Source organism: Salvelinus alpinus, chromosome 21 (assembly GCF_045679555.1).
Source record: "Salvelinus alpinus chromosome 21, SLU_Salpinus.1, whole genome shotgun sequence".
Classification (NCBI taxonomy): Eukaryota; Metazoa; Chordata; class Actinopteri; order Salmoniformes; family Salmonidae; genus Salvelinus; species Salvelinus alpinus.
Window position 1 is genome coordinate 32,271,831 of NC_092106.1, and position 20,128 is coordinate 32,291,958.

General features: G+C 39.2%; 1 protein-coding gene across 5 annotated transcripts in view; it reads right to left on the minus strand.

The window, feature by feature from the left end:
• The window catches only part of LOC139548264 (cGMP-dependent 3',5'-cyclic phosphodiesterase-like), a 261,254-nt gene that overhangs the window by 17,489 nt on the left and 223,637 nt on the right, over positions 1-20,128 (minus strand). For all 5 annotated transcript variants that reach the window (XM_071357818.1, XM_071357822.1, XM_071357820.1 and 2 more), the window contains 3 exons: positions 3,300-3,412; positions 2,333-2,410; positions 1,608-1,730 (listed from right to left, as the gene is read on the minus strand). In XM_071357818.1, coding sequence (XP_071213919.1) covers positions 1,608-1,730; positions 2,333-2,410; positions 3,300-3,412 — 314 coding nt within the window. The remainder of the gene's footprint in view (positions 1-1,607; positions 1,731-2,332; positions 2,411-3,299; positions 3,413-20,128) is intronic.

A 20,128-nucleotide genomic window follows, 5' to 3' on the forward strand; every position in this document is an offset into this window, starting at 1 on the left:
TAGAGGTCTGTAATTTTTATCATAGGTACACTTCAACTATGAGAGACGGAATCTAAAACAAAAATCCAGAAAATCACATTGTATGATTTTTAAGTAATTAATTTGCATTTTATTGCATGACATAAGTATTTGATACATCAGAAAAGCAGAACTTAATATTTGGTACAGAAACCTTTGTTTGCAATTACAGAGATCATACGTTTCCTGTAGTTCTTGACTAGGTTTGCACACACTGCAGCAGGGATTTTGGCCCACTCCTCCATACAGATCTTCTCCAGATCCTTCAGGTTTCGGGGCTGTCGCTGGGCAATACGGACGTTCAGCTCCCTCCAAAGATTTTCTATTGGGTTCAGGTCTGGAGACTGGCTAGGCCACTCCAGGACCTTGAGATGCTTCTTACGGAGCCACTCCTTAGTTGCCATGGCTGTGTGCTTCGTGTCGTTGTCATGCTGGAAGACCCAGCCACGACCCATCTTCAATGCTCTTACTGAGGGAAGGAGGTTGTTAGCCAAGATCTCGCGATACATGGCCCCATCCATCCTCCCCTCAATACGGTGCAGTCGTCCTGTCCCCTTTGCAGAAAAGCATCCCCAAAGAATGATGTTTCCACCTCCATGCTTCACGGTTGGGATGGTGTTCTTGGGGTTGTACTCATACTTCTTCTTCCTCCAAACACGGTGAGTGGAGTTAGACCAAAAAGCTCTATTTTTGTCTCATCAGACCACATGACCTTCTCCCATTCCTCCTCTGGATCATCCAGATGGTCATTGGCAAACTTCAGACAGGCCTGGACATGCACTGGCTTAAGCAGGGGGACCTTGCGTGCGCTGCAGGATTTTAATCCATGACGGCGTAGTGTGTTACTAATGGTTTTCTTTGAGACTGTGGTCCCAGCTCTCTTCAGGTCATTGACCAGGTCCTGCCGTGTAGTTCTGGGCTGATCCCTCACCTTCCTCATGATCATTGATGCCCCACGAGGTGAAATCTTGCATGGAGCCCCAGACCGAGGGTGATTGACCGTCATCTTGAACTTCTTCCATTTTCTAATAATTGCGCCAACAGTTGTTTCCTTCTCACCAAGCTGCTTGCCTATTGTCCTGTAGCCCATCCCAGCCTTGTGCAGGTCTACAATTTTATCCCTGATGTCCTTACACAGCTCTCTGGTCTTGGCCATTGTGGAGAGGTTGGAATCTGTTTGATTGAGTGTCTGGACAGGTGTCTTTTATACAGGTAACGAGTTCAAACAGGTGCAGTTAATACAGGTAATGAGTGGAGAACAGGAGGGCTTCTTAAAGAAAAACTAACAGGTCTGTGAGAGCCGGAATTCTTACTGGTTGGTAGGTGATCAAATACTTATGTCATGCAATAAAATGCAAATTAATTATTTAAAAATCATACAATGTGATTTTCTGGATTTTTGTTTTAGATTCCGTCTCTCACAGTTGAAGTGTACCTATGATAAAAATTACAGACCTCTACATGCTTTGTAAGTAGGAAAACCTGCAAAATCGGCAGTGTATCAAATACTTGTTCTCCCCACTGTACATCTGTATGGATGTGCACGTAAACACACACATACACACTCTTCCTCTGTCCCTCTGTATTACCATGGGTGTGTTGTCGTCAGGTAGTGAGCGGGGTGTGTAGGTGAACTCAGCAAATAAGGGATGAATCTCTTCCACTGGCTCCAGCCCAGTTACCAACAGCTGGGCCACCTCCTCCGCTGATACCTACACACACGCAAGCACGCAAGCACGCGGAAACACGCACACACACACACACACACACACACATTACTGCTGCACTGGATGTGTGTGTGTGTGTGTGTGTTGTGTGGATTAGTGTGTGTCTGTGTGTGTGTGTGTGTGTGTGTGTGTGTGTGTCTGTGTTTGTCTGTGTGTGTGTGTGTGTGTGTGTATGTGTGTGTGTGTGTGTGTGTGTGTGTGTGTGTGTGTGTGTGAGTGTGTGTGTGTGTGCGTGCGTGTGTTGTGTGGGTTAGTGTGTGTGTGTGTGTGTGTGTGCGTTGTGTGGATTAGTGTGTGTCTGTGTGTGTGTGTGTGTGTGTGTGTGTGTGTGTGTGTGTGTGTGTGTGTGTGTGTGTGTGTGTGTGTGTGTGTGTGTGTGTGTGTGTGTGTGTGTGTGTGTGTGTGTGTGTGTGTGTGCGTGCGTGTGTGTGTGTGTGCGTTGTGTGGGTTAGTGTGTGTGTGTGTGTGTGTGTGTGTGTGTGTGTGTGTGTGTGTGTGTGTGTGTGTGTGTGTGTGTGTGTGTGTGTGCGTGCGTGCGTGTGCGTGCGTGCGTGTGCGTGTTGTGTGGGTTAGTGTGTGTGTTTTACCTTCATGTGGTACATCATCATCTCGTTGGCCAGGTGGGATCTGAACTGAGCCTCATGGACCTTCTTATACAGAAGAGACTGAACACATACAGACATACAGGAGAGACCAGTCAGTCAACCACATTATTATACAGGAGAGACCAGTCAGTCAACCACATTATTACACAGGACAGACCAGTCAGTCAACCACATTATTATACAGGAGAGACCAGTCAGTCAACCACATTATTACACAGGACAGACCAGTCAGTCAACCACATTATTATACAGGAGAGACCAGTCAGTCAACCACATTATTACACAGGACAGACCAGTCAGTCAACCACATTATTATACAGGAGAGACCAGTCAGTCAACCACATTATTATACAGGAGAGACCAGTCAGTCAACCACATTATTATACAGGAGAGACCAGTCAGTCAACCACATTATTATACAAGAGAGACCAGTCAGTCAACCACATCATTACACAGGGGAGACCAGTCAGTCAACCACATTATTACACAGGAGAGACCAGTCAGTCAACCACATTATTACACAGGAGAGACCAGTCAGTCAACCACATTATTATACAGGAGAGACCAGTCAGTCAACCACATTATTACACAGGAGAGACCAGTCAGTCAACCACATTATTACACAGGAGAGACCAGTCAGTCAACCACATTATTACACAGGAGAGACCAGTCAGTCAACCACATTATTACACAGGAGAGACCAGTCAGTCAACCACATTATTACACAGGAGAGACCAGTCAGTCAACCACATTATTATACAGGAGAAACTAAACACACACATGAGAGACCAGTCAGTCAATGACAACTAAATCCACACCACAGCAATAGGGCCCTAACATCCTACTGTCTCTTATCCTACTGTTTAAAACACACTTTGTGACTCAGTCATGACTGGAGTGTCAGAGGTCAGCGGTTATTGTGTCTCTTTAGATGGTCTGTCTGACTCACATGTGCGATGCTGATTCCACAGTAGATGGAGAAAGCAGTGGCCAGGTCCTCATCGAAGCGGTTAAACCATGGTCCATTAGTCTTATTGACCAACTCAGCCACCCCAATAACCTCTGAGAGATAGAGAGAAAGAGAGAGAGAAAGAGAGAGAGAAAGCGAAAGACATAAAGAGAGGAAGAGCGTGAGAAAGAGAGAGAAAGAAAGAGAGCAACCAGTGAAGAACAAACACCATTGTAAATACGACCTATATATGTGTTTATTTATTTTCCCTTTTGTAGTTAATATGACATGGGAAATATCTTTTGGAACTTCTAAAAGTGTAATTTCTACTGTTCATTTTTTATTTTTTATTTCACTTTTGTTTATTATCTATTTCATTTGCTTTGGCAATGTAAATATACACTCCCGTTCAAAAGTTTGGGGTCATTTAGAAATGTCCTTGTTTTTGAAAGAAAAGCAAATTTTTTGTCCATTAAAATAACATCAAATTGATCAGAAATACAGTATAGACATTGTTAATGTTGTAAATGACTATTGTAGCTGGAAACGGCAGATTTTTTATGGAATATCTACATAGGCGTACAGAGGCCCATTATCAGCAACCATCACTCCTGTGTTCCAATGGCACGTTGTGTTAGCTAATCCAAGTTAATCATTTTAAAAGGCTAATTGATCATTAGAAAACCCTTTTGCAATTATGTTAGCACAGCTGAAAGCTGTTGTTCTGATTAAAGAGGCAATAAAACTGGCCTTCTTTAGACTAGTTGAGTATCTGGAGCATCAGCATTTGTGGGTTCGATTACAGGCTCAAAATGGCCAGAAACAAAAAACATTCTTGTTCTGAGAAATTAAGGCTATTCCATGGGAGTATAACACTGAGTACTACTCACGTCACAGAACAGCGTAAACTGGCTCTAACCAGAATAGAAAGAGGAGTGGGAGGCTCCAGTGCACAACTGAGCAAGAGGACAAGTACATTAGGATCTCTAGTTTGAGTCTAGTCTAGCCTCACAAGTCTTCAACTGGCAGCTTCATTAAATAGTACCTACAAAACACCAGTCTCAACGTCAACAGTGAAGAGGCAACTCCGGGATGCTGGCCTTTCTCTCATGGAATAGCCTTAATTTCTCAGAACAAGAATAGACTGACGAGTTTCAGAAGAAAGTTCTTTGTTTCTGGCCATTTTGAGCATTAACATTAACAATGTATACACAGTATTTCTGATCAATTTGATGTTATTTTAATGGACAAAAAAAAGTGCTTTTCTTTCAAAAACAAGGACATTTCTAAGTGACCCCAAACTTTTGAATGGGAGTGTATGTTTCCCATGCCAATAAAGCCACTTGAATTAAAATTGAAATTTAATTGAGCGAGAGAAAGAGAGAGAAAGAGAGAGAGAGAGAGAGAGAGAGAGGATGAGAAAGAGAGATATGAGAGATGGAGCAGCATAGAGGTAGAGAGCAGCTCCTCACTCCAGGAGCTGTCCTGTGTATCGAATAGTTTACTCCAGTGTAGTGTTAGTTGAGTTGTTTACTCCAGTGTAGTGTTAGTTGAGTTGTTTACTCCAGTGTAGTGTTAGTTGAGTTGTTTACTCCAGTGTAGTGTTAGTTGAGTTGTTTACTCCAGTGTAGTGTTAGTTGAGTTGTTTACTCCAGTGTAGTGTTAGTTGAGTTGTTTACTCCAGTGTAGTGTTAGTTGAGTTGTTTACTCCAGTGTAGTGTTAGTTGAGTTGTTTACTCCAGTGTAGTGTAGTGTAGTGTTAGTTGAGCTGTTTACTCCAGTGTAGTGTAGTGTAGTGTTACTTGAGTTGTTTACTCCAGTGTAGTGTAGTGTAGTGTTACTTGAGTTGTTTACTCCAGTGTAGTGTTAGTTGAGTTGTTTACTCCAGTGTAGTGTAGTGTTAGTTCAGTTGTTTACCCCAGTGTAGTGTTAGTTGAATTGTTTACTCCAGTGTAGTGTAGTGTAGTGTTAGTTTAGTTGTTAACTCCAGTGTAGTGTTAGTTCAGTTGTTTACTCCAGTGTAGTGTTAGTTCAGTTGTTAACTCCAGTGTAGTGTTAGTTCAGTTGTTTACTCCAGTGTAGTGTTAGTTAAGTTGTTTACTCCAGTGTAGTGTTAGTTCAGTTGTTTACTCCAGTGTAGTGTTAGTTAAGTTGTTTACTCCAGTGTAGTGTTAGTTAAGTTGTTTATTCCAGTGTAGTGTTGGTTGAGTTGTTTACTCCAGTGTAGTGCAGTGTAGTGTTAGTTGAGTTGTTTACTCCAGTGTAGTGTTCGTTAAGTTGTTTACTCCAGTGTAGTGTTAGTTGAGTTGTTTACTCCAGTGTAGTGTTAGTTGAGTTGTTTACTCCAGTGTAGTGTTAGTTGAGTTGTTTACTCCAGTGTAGTGTTAGTTGAGTTGTTTACTCCAGTGTAGTGTAGTGTAAGTTGAGTTGTTTACTCCAGTGTAGTGTAGTGTAGTGTTAGTTGAGTTGTTTACTCCAGTGTAGTGTTAGTTGAGTTGTTTACTCCAGTGTAGTGTTAGTTCAGTTGTTTACCCCAGTGTAGTGTAGTGTTAGTTTAGTTGTTTACTCCAGTGTAGTGTAGTGTAGTGTTAGTTCAGTTGTTTACTCCAGTGTAGTGTAGTGTTAGTTGAGTTGTTTACTCCAGTGTAGTGTTAGTTGAGTTGTTTACTCCAGTGTAGTGTTAGTTGAGTTGTTTACTCCAGTGTAGTGTTAGTTGAGTTGTTTACTCCAGTGTAGTGTAGTGTAGTGTTAGTTGAGTTGTTCAGTGTAGTGTAGTGTAGTGTTAGTTGAGTTGTTTACTCCAGTGTAGTGTTAGTTAAGTTGTTTATTCCAGTGTAGTTTTAGTTGAGTTGTTTACTCCAGTGTAGTGCAGTGTAGTGTTAGTTGAGTTGTTTACGCCAGTGTAGTGTTAGTTGAGTTGTTTACTACAGTGTAGTGTTAGTTGAGTTGTTTACTCCAGTGTAGTGTTAGTTGAGTTGTTTACTCCAGTGTAGTGTTAGTTGAGTTGTTTACTCCAGTGTAGTGTTCGTTGAGTTGTTTACTCCAGTGTAGTGTTAGTTGAGTTGTTTACTACAGTGTAGTGTAGTGTAGTGTTAGTTGAGTTGTTTACTCCGGTGTAGTGTAGTGTAGTGTTAGTTGAGTTGTTTACCCCAGTGTAGTGTAGTGTTAGTTTAGTTGTTTACTCCAGTGTAGTGTAGTGTAGTGTTAGTTGAGTTCTTTACCCCAGTGTAGTGTAGTGTTAGTTGAGTTGTTTACTCCAGTGTAGTGTAGTGTTAGTTTAGTTGTTTACTCCAGTGTAGTGTTAGTTCAGTTGTTTACTCCAGTGTAGTGTTAGTTCAGTTGTTTACTCCAGTGTAGTGTTAGTTCAGTTGTTTACTCCAGTGTAGTGTTAGTTCAGTTGTTTACTCCAGTGTAGTGTTAGTTCAGTTGTTTACTCTAGTGTAGTGTTAGTTCAGTTGTTTACTCCAGTGTAGTGTAGTGTAGTGTTAGTTGAGTTGAGTTGTTTACTCCAGTGTAGTGTAGTGTTAGTTGAGTTGTTTACTCCAGTGTAGTGTTAGTTGAGTTGTTTACTCCAGTGTAGTGTTAGTTGAGTTGTTTACTCCAGTGTAGTGTTAGTTGAGTTGTTTACTCCAGTGTAGTGTTAGTTCAGTTGTTTACTCCAGTGTAGTGTAGTGTAGTGTTAGTTGAGTTGAGTTGTTTACTCCAGTGTAGTGTAGTGTTAGTTGAGTTGTTTACTCCAGTGTAGTGTTAGTTGAGTTGTTTACTCCAGTGTAGTGTTAGTTGAGTTGTTTACTCCAGTGTAGTGTTAGTTGAGTTGTTTACTCCAGTGTAGTGTTAGTTGAGTTGTTTACTCCAGTGTAGTGTTAGTTGAGTTGTTTACTCCAGTGTAGTGTTAGTTGAGTTGTTTACTCCAGTGTAGTGTAGTGTAGTGTTACTTGAGTTGTTTACTCCAGTGTAGTGTAGTGTAGTGTTACTTGAGTTGTTAACTCCAGTGTAGTGTTAGTTGAGTTGTTTACTCCAGTGTAGTGCAGTGTTAGTTCAGTTGTTTACCCCAGTGTAGTGTTAGTTGAGTTGTTTACTCCAGTGTAGTGTAGTGTAGTGTTAGTTCAGTTGTTTACTCCAGTGTAGTGTAGTGTAAGTTGAGTTGTTTACTCCAGTGTAGTGTAGTGTAGTGTTAGTTGAGTTGTTTACTCCAGTGTAGTGTTAGTTGAGTTGTTTACTCCAGTGTAGTGTTAGTTCAGTTGTTTACCCCAGTGTAGTGTAGAGTTAGTTTAGTTGTTTACTCCAGTGTATTGTTAGTTGAGTTGTTTACTCCAGTGTAGTGTTAGTTCAGTTGTTTACCCCAGTGTAGTGTAGTGTTAGTTTAGTTGTTTACTCCAGTGTAGTGTAGTGTAGTGTTAGTTCAGTTGTTTACTCCAGTGTAGTGTAGTGTAGTGTTAGTTGAGTTGTTTACTCCAGTGTAGTGTTAGTTGAGTTGTTTACTCCAGTGTAGTGTTAGTTGAGTTGTTTACTCCAGTGTAGTGTTAGTTGAGTTGTTTACTCCAGTGTAGTGTTAGTTGAGTTGTTTACTCCAGTGTAGTGTTAGTTGAGTTGTTTACTCCAGTGTAGTGTAGTGTAGTGTTAGTTGAGTTGTTTACTCCAGTGTAGTGTAGTGTAGTGTTAGTTGAGTTGTTTACTCCAGTGTAGTGTTAGTTGAGTTGTTTACTCCAGTGTAGTGTTAGTTGAGTTGTTTACTCCAGTGTAGTGTTCGTTGAGTTGTTTACTCCAGTGTAGTGTTAGTTGAGTTGTTTACTCCGGTGTAGTGTAGTGTAGTGTTAGTTGAGTTGTTTACCCCAGTGTAGTGTAGTGTTAGTTTAGTTGTTTACTCCAGTGTAGTGTAGTGTAGTGTTAGTTGAGTTCTTTACCCCAGTGTAGTGTAGTGTTAGTTGAGTTGTTTACTCCAGTGTAGTGTAGTGTTAGTTTAGTTGTTTACTCCAGTGTAGTGTTAGTTCAGTTGTTTACTCCAGTGTAGTGTTAGTTCAGTTGTTTACTCCAGTGTAGTGTTAGTTCAGTTGTTTACTCCAGTGTAGTGTTAGTTCAGTTGTTTACTCCAGTGTAGTGTTAGTTCAGTTGTTTACTCTAGTGTAGTGTTAGTTCAGTTGTTTACTCCAGTGTAGTGTAGTGTAGTGTTAGTTGAGTTGAGTTGTTTACTCCAGTGTAGTGTAGTGTTAGTTGAGTTGTTTACTCCAGTGTAGTGTTAGTTGAGTTGTTTACTCCAGTGTAGTGTTAGTTGAGTTGTTTACTCCAGTGTAGTGTTAGTTGAGTTGTTTACTCCAGTGTAGTGTTAGTTCAGTTGTTTACTCCAGTGTAGTGTAGTGTAGTGTTAGTTGAGTTGAGTTGTTTACTCCAGTGTAGTGTAGTGTTAGTTGAGTTGTTTACTCCAGTGTAGTGTTAGTTGAGTTGTTTACTCCAGTGTAGTGTTAGTTGAGTTGTTTACTCCAGTGTAGTGTTAGTTGAGTTGTTTACTCCAGTGTAGTGTTAGTTGAGTTGTTTACTCCAGTGTAGTGTTAGTTGAGTTGTTTACTCCAGTGTAGTGTTAGTTGAGTTGTTTACTCCAGTGTAGTGTAGTGTAGTGTTACTTGAGTTGTTTACTCCAGTGTAGTGTAGTGTAGTGTTACTTGAGTTGTTAACTCCAGTGTAGTGTTAGTTGAGTTGTTTACTCCAGTGTAGTGCAGTGTTAGTTCAGTTGTTTACCCCAGTGTAGTGTTAGTTGAGTTGTTTACTCCAGTGTAGTGTAGTGTAGTGTTAGTTTAGTTGTTAACTCCAGTGTAGTGTTAGTTCAGGTGTTTACTCCAGTGTAGTGTTGGTTCAGTTGTTTACCCCAGTGTAGTGTTAGTTCAGTTGTTTACCCCAGTGTAGTGTTAGTTCAGTTGTTTACTCCAGTGTAGTGTAGTGTAAGTTGAGTTGTTTACTCCAGTGTAGTGTAGTGTAGTGTTAGTTGAGTTGTTTACTCCAGTGTAGTGTTAGTTGAGTTGTTTACTCCAGTGTAGTGTTAGTTCAGTTGTTTACCCCAGTGTAGTGTAGAGTTAGTTTAGTTGTTTACTCCAGTGTATTGTTAGTTGAGTTGTTTACTCCAGTGTAGTGTTAGTTCAGTTGTTTACCCCAGTGTAGTGTAGTGTTAGTTTAGTTGTTTACTCCAGTGTAGTGTAGTGTAGTGTTAGTTCAGTTGTTTACTCCAGTGTAGTGTAGTGTAGTGTTAGTTGAGTTGTTTACTCCAGTGTAGTGTTAGTTGAGTTGTTTACTCCAGTGTAGTGTTAGTTGAGTTGTTTACTCCAGTGTAGTGTTAGTTGAGTTGTTTACTCCAGTGTAGTGTTAGTTGAGTTGTTTACTCCAGTGTAGTGTTAGTTGAGTTGTTTACTCCAGTGTAGTGTAGTGTAGTGTTAGTTGAGTTGTTTACTCCAGTATAGTGTTAGTTCAGTTCTTTACCCCAGTGTAGTGTAGTGTTAGTTTAGTTGTTTACTCCAGTGTAGTGTAGTGTTAGTTTAGTTGTTTACTCCAGTGTAGTGTTAGTTCAGTTGTTTACTCCAGTGTAGTGTTAGTTCAGTTGTTTACTCTAGTGTAGTGTTAGTTCAGTTGTTTACTCCAGTGTAGTGTTAGTTCAGTTGTTTACTCCAGTGTAGTGTTAGTTCAGTTATTTACTCTAGTGTAGTGTTAGTTGAGTTGTTTACTCCAGTGTAGTGTTAGTTCAGTTGTTTACTCCAGTGTAGTGTAGTGTTAGTTGAGTTGTTTACTCCAGTGTAGTGTTAGTTGAGTTGTTTACTCCAGTGTAGTGTAGTGTAGTGTTAGTTGAGTTGTTTACTCCAGTGTAGTGTAGTGTTAGTTGAGTTGTTTACTCCAGTGTAGTGTTAGTTGAGTTGTTTACTCCAGTGTAGCGTTAGTTGAGTTGTTTACTCCAGTGTAGTGTAGTGTAGTGTTAGTTGAGTTGTTTACTCCAGTGTAGTGTAGTGTAGTGTTAGTTGAGTTGTTTACTCCAGTGTAGTGTTAGTTGAGTTGTTTACTCCAGTGTAGTGTTAGTTCAGTTCTTTACCACAGTGTAGTGTAGTGTTAGTTTAGTTGTTTACTCCAGTGTAGTGTAGTGTTAGTTTAGTTGTTTACTCCAGTGTAGTGTTAGTTCAGTTGTTTACTCCAGTGTAGTGTTAGTTCAGTTGTTTACTCCAGTGTAGTGTTAGTTCAGTTGTTTACTCCAGTGTAGTGTTAGTTCAGTTGTTTACTCCAGTGTAGTGTTAGTTGAGTTGTTTACTCCAGTGTAGTGTTAGTTCAGTTGTTTACTCCAGTGTAGTGTTAGTTCAGTTGTTTACTCCAGTGTAGTGTTAGTTCAGTTGTTTACTCCAGTGTAGTGTTAGTTCAGTTGTTTACTCCAGTGTAGTGTTAGTTCAGTTGTTTACTCCAGTGTAGTGTTAGTTCAGTTGTTTACTCCAGTGTAGTGTTAGTTCAGTTGTTTACTCCAGTGTAGTGTTAGTTTAGTTGTTTCCTCCAGTGTAGTGTTAGTTCAGTTGTTTACTCCAGTGTAGTGTTAGTTCAGTTGTTTACTCCAGTGTAGTGTTAGTTGAGTTGTTTACTCCAGTGTAGTGTTAGTTCAGTTGTTTACCCCAGTGTAGTGTAGTGTTAGTTTAGTTGTTTACTCCAGTGTAGTGTAGTGTAGTGTTAGTTCAGTTGTTTACTCCAGTGTAGTGTAGTGTTAGTTGAGTTGTTTACTCCAGTGTAGTGTTAGTTGAGTTGTTTACTCCAGTGTAGTGTTAGTTGAGTTGTTTACTCCAGTGTAGTGTTAGTTGAGTTGTTTACTCCAGTGTAGTGTTAGTTGAGTTGTTTACTCCAGTGTAGTGTTAGTTGAGTTGTTTACTCCAGTGTAGTGTAGTGTAGTGTTACTTGAGTTGTTTACTCCAGTGTAGTGTAGTGTAGTGTTACTTGAGTTGTTAACTCCAGTGTAGTGTTAGTTGAGTTGTTTACTCCAGTGTAGTGCAGTGTTAGTTCAGTTGTTTACCCCAGTGTAGTGTTAGTTGAGTTGTTTACTCCAGTGTAGTGTAGTGTAGTGTTAGTTTAGTTGTTAACTCCAGTGTAGTGTTAGTTCAGGTGTTTACTCCAGTGTAGTGTTGGTTCAGTTGTTTACCCCAGTGTAGTGTTAGTTCAGTTGTTTACCCCAGTGTAGTGTTAGTTCAGTTGTTTACTCCAGTGTAGTGTTAGTTAAGTTGTTTATTCCAGTGTAGTGTTAGTTGAGTTGTTTACTCCAGTGTAGTGCAGTGTAGTGTTAGTTGAGCTGTTTACTCCAGTGTAGTGTTAGTTGAGTTGTTTACTCCAGTGTAGTGTTAGTTGAGTTGTTTACTCCAGTGTAGTGTTAGTTGAGTTGTTTACTCCAGTGTAGTGTAGTGTAAGTTGAGTTGTTTACTCCAGTGTAGTGTAGTGTAAGTTGAGTTGTTTACTCCAGTGTAGTGTAGTGCTAGTTGAGTTGTTTACTCCAGTGTAGTGTTAGTTGAGTTGTTTACTCCAGTGAAGTGTTAGTTCAGTTGTTTACTCCAGTGTAGTGTAGTGTTAGTTTAGTTGTTTACTCCAGTGTAGTGTTAGTTCAGTTGTTTACTCCAGTGTAGTGTTAGTTCAGTTGTTTACTCTAGTGTAGTGTTAGTTCAGTTGTTTACTCCAGTGTAGTGTTAGTTGAGTTGTTTACTCCAGTGTAGTGTTAGTTCAGTTATTTACTCTAGTGTAGTGTTAGTTGAGTTGTTTACTCCAGTGTAGTGTTAGTTCAGTTGTTTACTCCAGTGTAGTGTAGTGTAGTGTTAGTTGAGTTGTTTACTCCAGTGTAGTGTTAGTTGAGTTGTTTACTCCAGTGTAGTGTAGTGTAGTGTTAGTTGAGTTGTTTACTCCAGTGTAGTGTAGTGTTAGTTGAGTTGTTTACTCCAGTGTAGTGTTAGTTGAGTTGTTTACTCCAGTGTAGTGTTAGTTGAGTTGTTTACTCCAGTGTAGTGTAGTGTAGTGTTAGTTGAGTTGTTTACTCCAGTGTAGTGTAGTGTAGTGTTAGTTGAGTTGTTTACTCCAGTGTAGTGTTAGTTGAGTTGTTTACTCCAGTGTAGTGTTAGTTCAGTTCTTTACCACAGTGTAGTGTAGTGTTAGTTTAGTTGTTTACTCCAGTGTAGTGTAGTGTTAGTTTAGTTGTTTACTCCAGTGTAGTGTTAGTTCAGTTGTTTACTCCAGTGTAGTGTTAGTTCAGTTGTTTACTCCAGTGTAGTGTTAGTTCAGTTGTTTACTCCAGTGTAGTGTTAGTTCAGTTGTTTACTCCAGTGTAGTGTTAGTTGAGTTGTTTACTCCAGTGTAGTGTTAGTTCAGTTGTTTACTCCAGTGTAGTGTTAGTTGAGTTGTTTACTCCAGTGTAGTGTTAGTTCAGTTGTTTACTCCAGTGTAGTGTTAGTTCAGTTGTTTACTCCAGTGTAGTGTTAGTTTAGTTGTTTACTCCAGTGTAGTGTTAGTTCAGTTGTTTACTCCAGTGTAGTGTTAGTTCAGTTGTTTACTCCAGTGTAGTGTTAGTTGAGTTGTTTACTCCAGTGTAGTGTTAGTTCAGTTGTTTACCCCAGTGTAGTGTAGTGTTAGTTTAGTTGTTTACTCCAGTGTAGTGTAGTGTAGTGTTAGTTCAGTTGTTTACTCCAGTGTAGTGTAGTGTTAGTTCAGTTGTTTACTCCAGTGTAGTGTTAGTTGAGTTGTTTACTCCAGTGTAGTGTTAGTTGAGTTGTTTACTCCAGTGTAGTGTTAGTTGAGTTGTTTACTCCAGTGTAGTGTAGTGTAGTGTTAGTTGAGTTGTTCAGTGTAGTGTAGTGTAGTGTTAGTTGAGTTGTTTACTCCAGTGTAGTGTTAGTTCAGTTGTTTACTCCAGTGTAGTGTTAGTTCAGTTGTTTACTCCAGTGTAGTGTTAGTTGAGTTGTTTACTCCAGTGTAGTGTTAGTTCAGTTGTTTACCCCAGTGTAGTGTAGTGTTAGTTTAGTTGTTTACTCCAGTGTAGTGTAGTGTAGTGTTAGTTCAGTTGTTTACTCCAGTGTAGTGTAGTGTTAGTTCAGTTGTTTACTCCAGTGTAGTGTTAGTTGAGTTGTTTACTCCAGTGTAGTGTTAGTTGAGTTGTTTACTCCAGTGTAGTGTTAGTTGAGTTGTTTACTCCAGTGTAGTGTAGTGTAGTGTTAGTTGAGTTGTTCAGTGTAGTGTAGTGTAGTGTTAGTTGAGTTGTTTACTCCAGTGTAGTGTTAGTTAAGTTGTTTATTCCAGTGTAGTGTTAGTTGAGTTGTTTACTCCAGTGTAGTGCAGTGTAGTGGTAGTTGAGTTGTTTACTCCAGTGTAGTGTTAGTTGAGTTGTTTACTCCAGTGTAGTGTTAGTTCAGTTGTTTACTCCAGTGTAGTGTTAGTTGAGTTGTTTACTCCAGTGTAGTGTTAGTTGAGTTGTTTACTCCAGTGTAGTGTTAGTTGAGTTGTTTACTCCAGTGTAGTGTTAGTTGAGTTGTTTACTACAGTGTAGTGTAGTGTAGTGTTAGTTGAGTTGTTTACTCCAGTGTAGTGTAGTGTAGTGTTAGTTGAGTTGTTTACCCCAGTGTAGTGTAGTGTTAGTTTAGTTGTTTACTCCAGTGTAGTGTAGTGTAGTGTTAGTTGAGTTCTTTACCCCAGTGTAGTGTAGTGTTAGTTGAGTTGTTTACTCCAGTGTAGTGTAGTGTTAGTTTAGTTGTTTACTCCAGTGTAGTGTTAGTTCAGTTGTTTACTCCAGTGTAGTGTTAGTTCAGTTGTTTACTCCAGTGTAGTGTTAGTTCAGTTGTTTACTCCAGTGTAGTGTTAGTTGAGTTGTTTACTCCAGTGTAGTGTTAGTTCAGTTGTTTACTCTAGTGTAGTGTTAGTTCAGTTGTTTACTCCAGTGTAATGTTAGTTCAGTTGTTTACTCCAGTGTAGTGTTAGTTCAGTTGTTAAATCCAGTGTAGTGTTAGTTGAGTTGTTTACTCCAGTGTAGTGTTAGTTCAGTTGTTTACTCCAGTGTAGTGTAGTGTAGTGTTAGTTGAGTTGAGTTGTTTACTCCAGTGTAGTGTAGTGTTAGTTGAGTTGTTTACTCCAGTGTAGTGTTAGTTGAGTTGTTTACTCCAGTGTAGTGTTAGTTGAGTTGTTTACTCCAGTGTAGTGTTAGTTGAGTTGTTTACTCCAGTGTAGTGTTAGTTGAGTTGTTTACTCCAGTGTAGTGTTAGTTGAGTTGTTTACTCCAGTGTAGTGTTAGTTGAGTTGTTTACTCCAGTGTAGTGTTAGTTGAGTTGTTTACTCCAGTGTAGTGTTAGTTCAGTTGTTTACTCCAGTGTAGTGTTAGTTCAGTTGTTTACTCCAGTGTAGTGTTAGTTTAGTTGTTTACTCCAGTGTAGTGTTAGTTCAGTTGTTTACTCCAGTGTAGTGTTAGTTCAGTTGTTTACTCCAGTGTAGTGTTAGTTGAGTTGTTTACTCCAGTGTAGTGTTAGTTCAGTTGTTTACCCCAGTGTAGTGTAGTGTTAGTTTAGTTGTTTACTCCAGTGTAGTGTAGTGTAGTGTTAGTTCAGTTGTTTACTCCAGTGTAGTGTAGTGTTAGTTCAGTTGTTTACTCCAGTGTAGTGTTAGTTGAGTTGTTTACTCCAGTGTAGTGTTAGTTGAGTTGTTTACTCCAGTGTAGTGTTAGTTGAGTTGTTTACTCCAGTGTAGTGTAGTGTAGTGTTAGTTGAGTTGTTCAGTGTAGTGTAGTGTTAGTTGAGTTGTTTACTCCAGTGTAGTGTTAGTTCAGTTGTTTACTCCAGTGTAGTGTTAGTTCAGTTGTTTACCCCAGTGTAGTGTAGTGTTAGTTTAGTTGTTTACTCCAGTGTAGTGTAGTGTAGTGTTAGTTCAGTTGTTTACTCCAGTGTAGTGTAGTGTTAGTTCAGTTGTTTACTCCAGTGTAGTGTTAGTTGAGTTGTTTACTCCAGTGTAGTGTTAGTTGAGTTGTTTACTCCAGTGTAGTGTTAGTTGAGTTGTTTACTCCAGTGTAGTGTAGTGTAGTGTTAGTTGAGTTGTTCAGTGTAGTGTAGTGTAGTGTTAGTTGAGTTGTTTACTCCAGTGTAGTGTTAGTTAAGTTGTTTATTCCAGTGTAGTGTTAGTTGAGTTGTTTACTCCAGTGTAGTGCAGTGTAGTGGTAGTTGAGTTGTTTACTCCAGTGTAGTGTTAGTTGAGTTGTTTACTCCAGTGTAGTGTTAGTTCAGTTGTTTACTCCAGTGTAGTGTTAGTTGAGTTGTTTACTCCAGTGTAGTGTTAGTTGAGTTGTTTACTCCAGTGTAGTGTTAGTTGAGTTGTTTACTCCAGTGTAGTGTTAGTTGAGTTGTTTACTACAGTGTAGTGTAGTGTAGTGTTAGTTGAGTTGTTTACTCCAGTGTAGTGTAGTGTAGTGTTAGTTGAGTTGTTTACCCCAGTGTAGTGTAGTGTTAGTTTAGTTGTTTACTCCAGTGTAGTGTAGTGTAGTGTTAGTTGAGTTCTTTACCCCAGTGTAGTGTAGTGTTAGTTGAGTTGTTTACTCCAGTGTAGTGTAGTGTTAGTTTAGTTGTTTACTCCAGTGTAGTGTTAGTTCAGTTGTTTACTCCAGTGTAGTGTTAGTTCAGTTGTTTACTCCAGTGTAGTGTTAGTTCAGTTGTTTACTCCAGTGTAGTGTTAGTTGAGTTGTTTACTCCAGTGTAGTGTTAGTTCAGTTGTTTACTCTAGTGTAGTGTTAGTTCAGTTGTTTACTCCAGTGTAATGTTAGTTCAGTTGTTTACTCCAGTGTAGTGTTAGTTCAGTTGTTAAATCCAGTGTAGTGTTAGTTGAGTTGTTTACTCCAGTGTAGTGTTAGTTCAGTTGTTTACTCCAGTGTAGTGTAGTGTAGTGTTAGTTGAGTTGAGTTGTTTACTCCAGTGTAGTGTAGTGTTAGTTGAGTTGTTTACTCCAGTGTAGTGTTAGTTGAGTTGTTTACTCCAGTGTAGTGTTAGTTGAGTTGTTTACTCCAGTGTAGTGTTAGTTGAGTTGTTTACTCCAGTGTAATGTTAGTTGAGTTGTTTACTCCAGTGTAGTGTTAGTTGAGTTGTTTACTCCAGTGTAGTGTTAGTTGAGTTGTTTACTCCAGTGTAGTGTAGTGTAGTGTTAGTTGAGTTGTTTACTCCAGTGTAGTGTAGTGTAGTGTTAGTTGAGTTGTTTACTCCAGTGTAGTGTTAGTTGAGTTGTTTACTCCAGTGTAGTGTTAGTTCAGTTCTTTACCACAGTGTAGTGTAGTGTTAGTTTAGTTGTTTACTCCAGTGTAGTGTAGTGTTAGTTTAGTTGTTTACTCCAGTGTAGTGTTAGTTCAGTTGTTTACTCCAGTGTAGTGTTAGTTCAGTTGTTTACTCCAGTGTAGTGTTAGTTCAGTTGTTTACTCCAGTGTAGTGTTAGTTCAGTTGTTTACTCCAGTGTAGTGTTAGTTGAGTTGTTTCCTCCAGTGTAGTGTTAGTTCAGTTGTTTACTCCAGTGTAGTGTTAGTTGAGTTGTTTACTCCAGTGTAGTGTTAGTTGAGTTGTTTACTCCAGTGTAGTGTTAGTTGAGTTGTTTACTCCAGTGTAGTGTTAGTTGAGTTGTTTACTACAGTGTAGTGTAGTGTAGTGTTAGTTGAGTTGTTTACTCCAGTGTAGTGTAGTGTTAGTTGAGTTGTTTACTCCCAGTGTAGTGTAGTGTTAGTTGTCAGTTGTTTATCTCCAGTGTAGTGTAGTGTTAGTTTAGTTGTTTACTCCAGTGTAGTGTTAGTTCAGTTGTTTACTCCAGTGTAGTGTTAGTTCAGTTGTTTACTCCAGTGTAGTGTTAGTTCAGTTGTTTACTCCAGTGTAGTGTTAGTTGAGTTGTTTACTCCAGTGTAGTGTTAGTTCAGTTGTTTACTCTAGTGTAGTGTTAGTTCAGTTGTTTACTCCAGTGTAATGTTAGTTCAGTTGTTTACTCCAGTGTAGTGTTAGTTCAGTTGTTAAATCCAGTGTAGTGTTAGTTGAGTTGTTTACTCCAGTGTAGTGTTAGTTCAGTTGTTTACTCCAGTGTAGTGTAGTGTAGTGTTAGTTGAGTTGAGTTGTTTACTCCAGTGTAGTGTAGTGTTAGTTGAGTTGTTTACTCCAGTGTAGTGTTAGTTGAGTTGTTTACTCCAGTGTAGTGTTAGTTGAGTTGTTTACTCCAGTGTAGTGTTAGTTGAGTTGTTTACTCCAGTGTAGTGTTAGTTGAGTTGTTTACTCCAGTGTAGTGTTAGTTGAGTTGTTTACTCCAGTGTAGTGTTAGTTAAGTTGTTTATTCCAGTGTAGTGTTAGTTGAGTTGTTTACTCCAGTGTAGTGCAGTGTAGTGTTAGTTGAGTTGTTTACTCCAGTGTAGTGTTAGTTCAGTTGTTTACTCCAGTGTAGTGTTAGTTCAGTTGTTTACTCCAGTGTAGTGTTAGTTCAGTTGTTTACTCCAGTGTAGTGTTAGTTCAGTTGTTTACCCCAGTTTAGTGTTAGTTGAGTTGTTTACTCCAGTGTAGTGTTAGTTGAGTTGTTTACTCCAGTGTAGTGTTAGTTGAGTTGTTTACTCCAGTGTAGTGTTAGTTCAGTTGTTTACTCCAGTGTAGTGTTATTTCAGTTGTTTACTCCAGTGTAGTGTTAGTTGAGTTGTTTACTCCAGTGTAGTGTTAGTTGAGTTGTTTACTACAGTGTAGTGTAGTGTAGTGTTAGTTGAGTTGTTTACTCCAGTGTAGTGTAGTGTAGTGTTAGTTGAGTTGTTTACCCCAGTGTAGTGTAGTGTTAGTTTAGTTGTTTACTCCAGTGTAGTGTAGTGTAGTGCTAGTTGAGTTCTTTACCCCAGTGTAGTGTAGTGTTAGTTGAGTTGTTTACTCCAGTGTAGTGTAGTGTTAGTTTAGTTGTTTACTCCAGTGTAGTGTTAGTTGAGTTGTTTACTCCAGTGTAGTGTAGTGTTAGTTTAGTTGTTTACTCCAGTGTAGTGTTAGTTCAGTTGTTTACTCCAGTGTAGTGTTAGTTGAGTTGTTTACTCCAGTGTAGTGTTAGTTCAGTTGTTTACTCCAGTGTAGTGTTAGTTGAGTTGTTTCCTCCAGTGTAGTGTTAGTTGAGTTGTTTACTCCAGTGTAGTGTTAGTTGAGTTGTTTACTCCAGTGTAGTGTTAGTTGAGTTGTTTACTCCAGTGTAGTGTAGTGTAGTGTTAGTTGAGTTGTTTACCCCAGTGTAGTGTAGTGTTAGTTTAGTTGTTTACTCCAGTGTAGTGTAGTGTAGTGTTAGTTGAGTTCTTTACCCCAGTGTAGTGTAGTGTTAGTTGAGTTGTTTACTCCAGTGTAGTGTAGTGTTAGTTTAGTTGTTTACTCCAGTGTAGTGTTAGTTCAGTTGTTTACTCCAGTGTAGTGTTAGTTCAGTTGTTTACTCCAGTGTAGTGTTAGTTCAGTTGTTTACTCCAGTGTAGTGTTAGTTGAGTTGTTTACTCCAGTGTAGTGTTAGTTCAGTTGTTTACTCTAGTGTAGTGTTAGTTCAGTTGTTTACTCCAGTGTAATGTTAGTTCAGTTGTTTACTCCAGTGTAGTGTTAGTTCAGTTGTTAAATCCAGTGTAGTGTTAGTTGAGTTGTTTACTCCAGTGTAGTGTTAGTTCAGTTGTTTACTCCAGTGTAGTGTAGTGTAGTGTTAGTTGAGTTGAGTTGTTTACTCCAGTGTAGTGTAGTGTTAGTTGAGTTGTTTACTCCAGTGTAGTGTTAGTTGAGTTGTTTACTCCAGTGTAGTGTTAGTTGAGTTGTTTACTCCAGTGTAGTGTTAGTTGAGTTGTTTACTCCAGTGTAGTGTTAGTTGAGTTGTTTACTCCAGTGTAGTGTTAGTTGAGTTGTTTACTCCAGTGTAGTGTTAGTTGAGTTGTTTACTCCAGTGTAGTGTAGTGTAGTGTTAGTTGAGTTGTTTACTCCAGTGTAGTGTAGTGTAGTGTTAGTTGAGTTGTTTACTCCAGTGTAGTGTTAGTTGAGTTGTTTACTCCAGTGTAGTGTTAGTTCAGTTCTTTACCACAGTGTAGTGTAGTGTTAGTTTAGTTGTTTACTCCAGTGTAGTGTATTGTTAGTTTAGTTGTTTACTCCAGTGTAGTGTTAGTTCAGTTGTTTACTCCAGTGTAGTGTTAGTTCAGTTGTTTACTCCAGTGTAGTGTTAGTTCAGTTGTTTACTCCAGTGTAGTGTTAGTTCAGTTGTTTACTCCAGTGTAGTGTTAGTTCAGTTGTTTCCTCCAGTGTAGTGTTAGTTCAGTTGTTTACTCCAGTGTAGTGTTAGTTCGAGTTGTTTACTCCAGTGTAGTGTTAGTTCAGTTGTTTACTCCAGTGTAGTGTTAGTTGAGTTGTTTACTCCAGTGTAGTGTTAGTTGAGTTGTTTACTCCAGTGTAGTGTAGTGTAGTGTTAGTTGAGTTGTTTACTCCAGTGTAGTGTAGTGTAGTGTTAGTTGAGTTGTTTACTCCAGTGTAGTGTAGTGTAGTGTTAGTTCAGTTGTTTACTCCAGTGTAGTGTAGTGTAGTGTTAGTTGAGTTGTTTACTCCAGTGTAGTGTAGTGTAGTGTTAGTTCAGTTGTTTACTCCAGTGTAGTGTTAGTTGAGGTGTTTACTCCAGTGTAGTGTTAGTTCAGTTGTTTACTCCAGTGTAGTGTTAGTTCAGTTGTTTACTCCAGTGTAGTGTTAGTTGAGTTGTTTACTCCAGTGTAGTGTTAGTTGAGTTGTTTACTCCAGTGTAGTGTTAGTTGAGTTGTTTACTCCAGTGTAGTGTTAGTTGAGTTGTTTATTCCAGTGTAGTGTAGTGTAGTGTTAGTTGAGTTG